This window comes from Chionomys nivalis, chromosome 6, assembly GCF_950005125.1.
Source record: "Chionomys nivalis chromosome 6, mChiNiv1.1, whole genome shotgun sequence".
NCBI lineage: Eukaryota > Metazoa > Chordata > Mammalia > Rodentia > Cricetidae > Chionomys > Chionomys nivalis.
The window spans coordinates 78,946,223-78,953,494 of NC_080091.1; the positions used below are offsets into that span (position 1 = coordinate 78,946,223).

Genomic DNA, 7,272 nt, shown 5'->3' on the forward strand with positions numbered 1-7,272 from the left:
GTTAATTAATGCTTTTTAAATGTTTAGGTAAATGAATATGGTTATATACTAAGTAAGGGAATGCAAGGCATCTACCTTGACTAATCTTAGGAGTGCTCCAATGAAGGACCTCTTGAGATATCCTTGTTCTTAGCCTTTCTTTTGCAGTATCTTTACATTCCAATTTAGTGCAAATCCTGCTAAGCTCATTTAGACATAAAATCAAAGTCCCTATTCCCTACTGGTGTTGTATAAATCTCAAATCTGTCTTCAGAAGCTACCACCTAGAACAAGTTCAATAGGAACCTTTTACACTGCATACTTCCTGCCAACGACTTCTCAGTTGATCACCACGTCCAAAATCTCTCCTTGGTTATAAATCCTCACTGTTAAAAATAACTTCTATTGATTTTTTCCTTTGACAAATTTGTATGTTTTTAAAGTTTATATTTAAACTTTAACTTTAAATTAAAATTAAATGATTGTAACTCTCTACTCTCTAATCCCCCTTTCACTTTTACTATCTCTCCCTTCCTCCTGATACACATGTTTCAACAGTACATATATTTTGATTTAAATAGAAAAATATGTCTTCATATCACAAAGGCTCATGGAATTATCAATATTATTCAACAAATTGTAACTGTAAAATTTTGTTAAACTGTTTGAATCCCTTTAAATAATAAACAATGAAACTTTGACTTGGTCTTTTAACTACAAATTCACAACATTTTTTACTTTATTTTTAAAACTATACACTATAAGGTTCTTCCCTATTGCTGCTCCAGCAGGGTTTGTGCATGACTTTGAATATATATTTCCACTTGTCAGTAATGTTATGCCTCTATCTTGAAGAATATTGAAAGAGAAGCTCTGGCATTTAAATTGAAAATACCACAGATAACTGGATTTTATTAAAAGCCATCTATTTTGTCATATATTTTAATTAAATAATTTTAGTGTGTGCTTATGCAGTTTCAAAATGCAAATGTTAATTTGATATCAGAAATCTCTCACACATGTATCCTCTACTGAATATGACATTCACTTTAATTGCTAAAAATAGTTTGTTGATTAGCACTATTACATATATACTGCACTTTTAAAATGATCACTACAAAACCCTAACTCAATTATATGTATATTTTACTTTCTAGAATTGCTCAGTCCATTCTTGGTTATCAGTAGCTTCCATTAACCTACACTTCCCATAGTTCCTTGTTCCAATCAGCTAAGACAACAGCAGCACCTGTCTGCTACAAATATGCTCAGAATTCAATAATAGATTTTTATGAAAACCAAACAAACAGAGGATACAGTGTGGGATAGACGTGTTTAAATTTCTCTCTTCTGAGTTGCTACTTCACTCCCGCTTAACTCCCTCACTATTCTTCTTTAGCACATGACATTAAAGTTGTATTTGTCACCAGAGCTGGCAAAGATATTATCTATGATAAGACTAATGTTTGTGCCCTTACAATTAAATATGATTTGAAGTCAAACCTATTATGAAATTAGGATATTCAAAGAAATGAGTCTTCAAAATATAAATTTATACATCTTGTATTATCAATCTTTAGTGAGAATGGGCTATATTTTCAAACATAAAGTTAATGTTAGGATTCCAAAAATTCATCAGAAATTTACCACAGGTTGGACTATGGTTGTTTTTAATATTGCACTTAAGGTAGAAATATCCATTTTACTATGGATATACTCAAGTTTTAAAGATTGGTTTTCTGAAAATATTTAAAACATATTTAAAGAGAAAATATTTCTCTTTCTTTCTTTTTTTTTTTTTTTTTTTTACTTTTATCTGCAGTTATTTCATGTTGAATTTATTCCAGTGCCAGAAGTTTTTGTTTCTTCAGCTTCTTCTGGGATATCTTTTTCTTCTGTGCAAGTTCCTCTTCTGGCTATGAAACAATCTGTTCCTTTTCAGTGAGGATCATCTCGATGTGGCAGGGGGAGCTCATGTATGGGTTAATCTGGCCATGAGCTCTGTAAATTTGTTGGAGCATCTTAGGTGCTTTGTTCACCTGGATGTGCTCAATGACCAGAGAGTCTACATCTAAACCCTTCAGTTCAGCATTGCTCTCTGCATTTTTAAGCATGTGCAGCAAAAATTCCGCACTCTTTTTTGGCCACCGACCCTGTGTCCAGCCCCACTGTTTGGCCTGGGCACACCTACTGACTCCACCATTGTACCGTCGGAATGGCACACACTGCTTCTTCAAAGTGACATCTTTCAGATACTTGGCGGCTTTTTGGATATCCATACCCTTTACGGTCTGGATCGTTTCACGGGTGTTTTTAAAGTGAACACGAAGATTTGATCCTCTCAATTTGCGTGATTTTGTAGGGTTTTCTGGGTCAAGAGAGTACCGAACCTTCTTCACGGGTCACCTCTGGCCACTTACAGGAAGAGCGAAAATATTCTTTTCATTCACTTTTGTGTGTGGAGTAAATAACTCACACAATGCTTTTCAAATAAAGAATCTGCCTACTTCCTTAGTGCCGACTAGGTTGGGTTTCCTGTATTATCCAAATCCTGACACCATTAACATCTGTTCAACTTTTTAATTCATCATTTAGGATTGATATGAGACATAAGGTGGTAAAAATATACTAGGGTCTTCTTTGTAGATGAAACAGAATGAAGAAAAGACACCACTGAACATTTAATGTAGAGAAAGCCAAAAGGATCTTGAAAGCAACTGGCACAATTGGTACTTCACTGAAGGAACATTCCTTGTACATATCAGGAATCAAGTAGTTAATATTAAGACCCTGTATAGATTTTTACTACATTGACTTTTATTTTTTACAATTTAATGTCATTGGTTTTATTTTATGCTTGATTTGACAAGGCCTTACCTTGTAGCTGTGGATGGTATAGAATTTGCTGTCAATCAGGGTAGTCTGCATCATGCACTCATGATCGAGCCACAGCTTCCAGGAATTTGACATAACAAGTATGCTGTATTAGGCCATTCGTTTGTTTTCTGGCTGCCCAACAGCTCAGACCCAAAATAATCCAACAGAAACTATATTGTTTAAAACACTGCTTGGCTCTTTAGCTCTAGCTTCTTATTGGCGAACACTTATATCTTGATTTAATCCATTTCTAGTAATCTGTGTATCACCATGTTGTTGTGGCTTACAGGGTAAAGTTCCCAGCGTCTGTCTCTGGCAGGGCTATGTGACTTCTCCTGACACCGCATTCTCTCTCTCAGCATTCCATCTAATTTTTCCCACCTAATTAATTTATACCTTGCTATAGGCCCAAAGCAGTTTCTTTATTTATGAATGGTACTCACAGCATACAGAGGGAATCCTATATCACCTCCCTTTTCTGTTTAAATATAAAGGAAGGTTTTATTACAATATTTATATCTACTCTATCTTTTATCATAACTAAGGAAAACTATAAGTATAAATTCTTCAACTGCATCAAAGACTCCAGAAGGATATATTACTTAAGTAAACAGGAAGTACATTGTAAGCAGCTTCCAAAATTCTTGAAATGAGAAACATCTTCCTGCCTGGACAGTCACCCAAAGTTCTTCTCTACCATTGGGGCATCTATATTCAGCCTACCTGCTATAGTATCCAGCAGACTTTTTCATGAAGCAGTAAATTTTAAAGACAGCTATGCTTATTTTGGCAGTTTGTTAGTCACTGTCTTCTGTGTCCTGTAGAATGTCTAGCAGACTCTTTCATGAAGCTGGAACCCCAAAGGACCATCTCACTTTTATGCAAGTTTAACAGTCATTTCTCTGTGGGTCCTGCATATTTGGTTCATCCCACATAAGAGCAAGCAATCCAGGCAAGAACAGTTTTTTACACCAATGGCTAACCAACTTCATAAGGAGCCTCTTTGATGCCCATCTTCTTCTTAAAGTAGATTTGTGCTTCCAGGAGAAGATGTGTTCCACTGTCATGAAAAGTCCTAAATTCTTAAAACAATTTAAATGCCATATTCTGTTATTCTTTGAAAGGTTTGAAGAATGCCTATCCATCTGAAATACATATCTGTACATCTAGAAAATTCAACTAACATGACTACAAGCTTGACTATTAGAGATGATAATCTATTAACCTATATTTCTTAATTATGCATTATATTTTTAAATGAGCTGTACAAACATAATACCTTATTCAATAACAGAAATATACATATAACAAAATTGACCTTAAATCTGTATCAATAAACCAAGATACATACCAATGCAATGTATAGCATATCCCCCTTTAAATGTAAAGGAACATTTATAAACCAAATTTGGGAACATGGGCATAGTTCTCTCCAAACTGCTTCCTGCTGTTTATTGGGTGAAGTAATTTTGGGAGGCATTCACAGTGACCTTTCAGACAGTCTTGGTCCATTAAACCATATTAGTTTGGAAGCAATCCACAGGTCTGCATCCTCTGTGGAAACAAAAGAAGAACCTCTTTTCCAAAGCAACATATCCTTACCCATATTTTGAAGTCAAGAAACCTTTAAAATACCTATGTTAGTTTAGCTTAGCAACCCATACAATGAAATGCTCTCAGTACTTAGCTTCTTCACAACCAAGAAAATTCAAAGAAAACACAATACTATACATAATTCAGACTCTCTGTGAGATTTCCATTTTAAGTGGCTTATTTTTCTGTTGTAGGAGCACAAGCCCTTTGTTTTGTCCTCTGCCCAGCTGGTTTACACCCAAAATAATCACACAGAAACTGTATTCATTTAAACACTGCCTGGTTCATAATTTCTAGCCTCCTATTGGCTAACTCTCACATCTTGATCTAACTCATTTCTATTAATCTGTGATCACCACGAGGTCATGGCTTACCAGGAAAGATTCAGCATGTCTGACCTGGTGGCTCCATATTGGCTCTCTCTTCTGACTCCCTTTCTTCCTCCCAGAATTCAGTTGTCTCCCTGCCTACCTAAGTGCTGCCCTATCAAAAGGTCAAGGCAGTTTCTTTATTCAACCAATGAAAGCAACACATAGACAGAAGAGCCTCTTACAACATTTTTCTTTACCACTTTTAATCTATGACTGTCTATACTCTTTAAAGACTTTGTTTTATTCTTTAAAACAATTTACTTCTTTTTCAACTCTCTATACTCGTTTTCTTCTTTCTCCAAATACTATGTACATTTATTCATCACTGTGATCCATTTAGAGGTCTTTTTTATGTTTTTGTCTTTATTGTGTATCCATAATTATTTTCTGACTATAAAGGCTAAATAAATAAAAAGGGAAAAAAAACAATAAGTTCCATCCTTACAAAAACAATAAAGGTACTTATGTCATTGCTTCATAGTTTTTAAAAAATACATCAAATGGATTTTAAAATCTACATTAGAAGAGGTGCAAAGGAAAAAATAATGGATCTATCAATAAAGAGAAACTAGAAATTTGCAAAAAAAAATGCTAAATCCTTTTTAAAATACTAAGCAGTTACATTGCTAGGGGTAATACAGTACTTTCTGTTTGCCCCACTCAGCTCAGCATGGCAGAGCTGTTTCCTACCTCTGAGAGCCATGCTCACAACCCCATTTTCAGGCACACAACCAGTCTTTGTTGCCATTAAGCAAGTTGTAGCAGTCTGTTCACAAATCCCATTTAAATGTTCCATAGCTGGACCTCAACAGTGTTCCTACTAGCAGCATGGCCCAGATAGCCAGCATTTCAAAATGGCATGGGTTTTTTTCTGTTGCCACTGCGTCAGAAAAACCACTATTAAAGGAACTGCAGCATGCCACCAACAAATAGCAAAAGCTGTGTTAAACTCTGTATTTTTGTGTCTAGAATTCCTTTTCAAGTTTAAGTGGATTTTAGTTGGCCACATGTGTACTTAGGTTCCATAGGGTATATTTTTGAGATAGAACAACCATTATGCCACTAGCAGATAGTTTGATCTAAACTTATAAAAAACTGAAGAATACTGAATCAATTTTGTTAACATAGACTTAGAGATAGTTCACAGTTTCAGATTCTTCTTAAGAATCCAATTCAATTCTCAGCACTCTGCTTGGGTGGCACACAAATACATGTAATTCCATGTAATCTGATGTTTTTGCATGACCTCTGCAGATAATCTCACAGATGCTCATACACTTAAACATACACAAAAAAGTCGATATTTTTTAAAAACATAACCTACCAACAAACAAATATTCAAATATTAAAATAATGATTTTCCTACACACAACTGTTATAATTAGTAAGCTTTTGGTCTGAAACATCACCCATACCACAAGACTCTTTGTGATATACTCCTGTTTCATTTGCTTGTATCACATCTAGAATTTGCAAAATAATTATGGCCCCTAATGTTGCAAGGAAATTTTTTAAATATTGAGTGGCAGTGACAATGATGTCTTGATATGTTAAAAATGTTTGGTAATTCTCTCTGTCTCTGTTTCTATCTTGTCTTTATCACTCTTTCTCTTCCTCTTTTCCCTTCTCCTTCCTTTTTCTATGTCTCCTAAGTTCTTGAGATATGGGAATGAAAAAATACTTTCTTAATATATTTCTGCAGAATTTTTATGTAATATAAACTACATTGATAAAAACACTAAAAGAAATATAAAATTTGTAATATTTATTGCATCTATCAATTTTTGTTAATTTTATATCATCAATAGATACAAATAAATATTATTTGCATACATATAATTCAGGTTTTAAAAAAATTAACAACAATTCAAAAAGGAAAATAAATGTTTTATGAAAAGAGGAAGCACTCACAGTTTTGTATCTTGGTATATAAGTCTTGAGATAATCTAAAAAGGAAACAAAATTTTTTATTATAATTATGCAGCTTTATTGCTCCTGCTTTAATTTCAGTTCACATATTGTCACCATCTAAGAACTTACCTTGCACAGATTTTCAATGCTATACACTGTTCTGCATCCTAGTTTAAATATTTGCTGTCTTACTTCAGTTCTCCATATTATAAATCCTAGGTGACACATTAGCAATGCTATAAGTGATGTGCTATTAGGTGATGTGAAGGAAAAATACCTGAAGTGCATTATGCTTTTGAATATCATATGTTAGAAGAATGTATCCTCCCAGGCACACTCTCTTTGGCAAAATGATGCCTTCTGGTTTCACATATTTCCTGCCAGGAGGTCTTCACATTAAAGTGCCCTGTCTTCTGCCATTGCTTTTAACGTCTACCACGTTACTCTTCCTCATACTCAACTGAATCCTCTGGTGTCAGTGACATCATCAAGTTCTTTCCTTCCATTGGCCCTTCTTAAAATAATCCAATAAAAAGACTGG

General features: G+C 34.4%; 1 protein-coding gene across 1 annotated transcript; it reads right to left on the reverse strand.

Annotated features, from left to right (window-relative positions):
• Nucleotides 1-1,895: 1,895 nt before the first annotated feature.
• On the reverse strand, nt 1,896-2,258 carry LOC130876041 (60S ribosomal protein L17-like). Its single transcript, XM_057772460.1, has one exon. It carries the CDS (start codon nt 2,256-2,258, stop codon nt 1,896-1,898), a length of 363 nt encoding a protein of 120 aa, XP_057628443.1.
• Between the last annotated feature and the right edge of the window lie 5,014 nt (nt 2,259-7,272).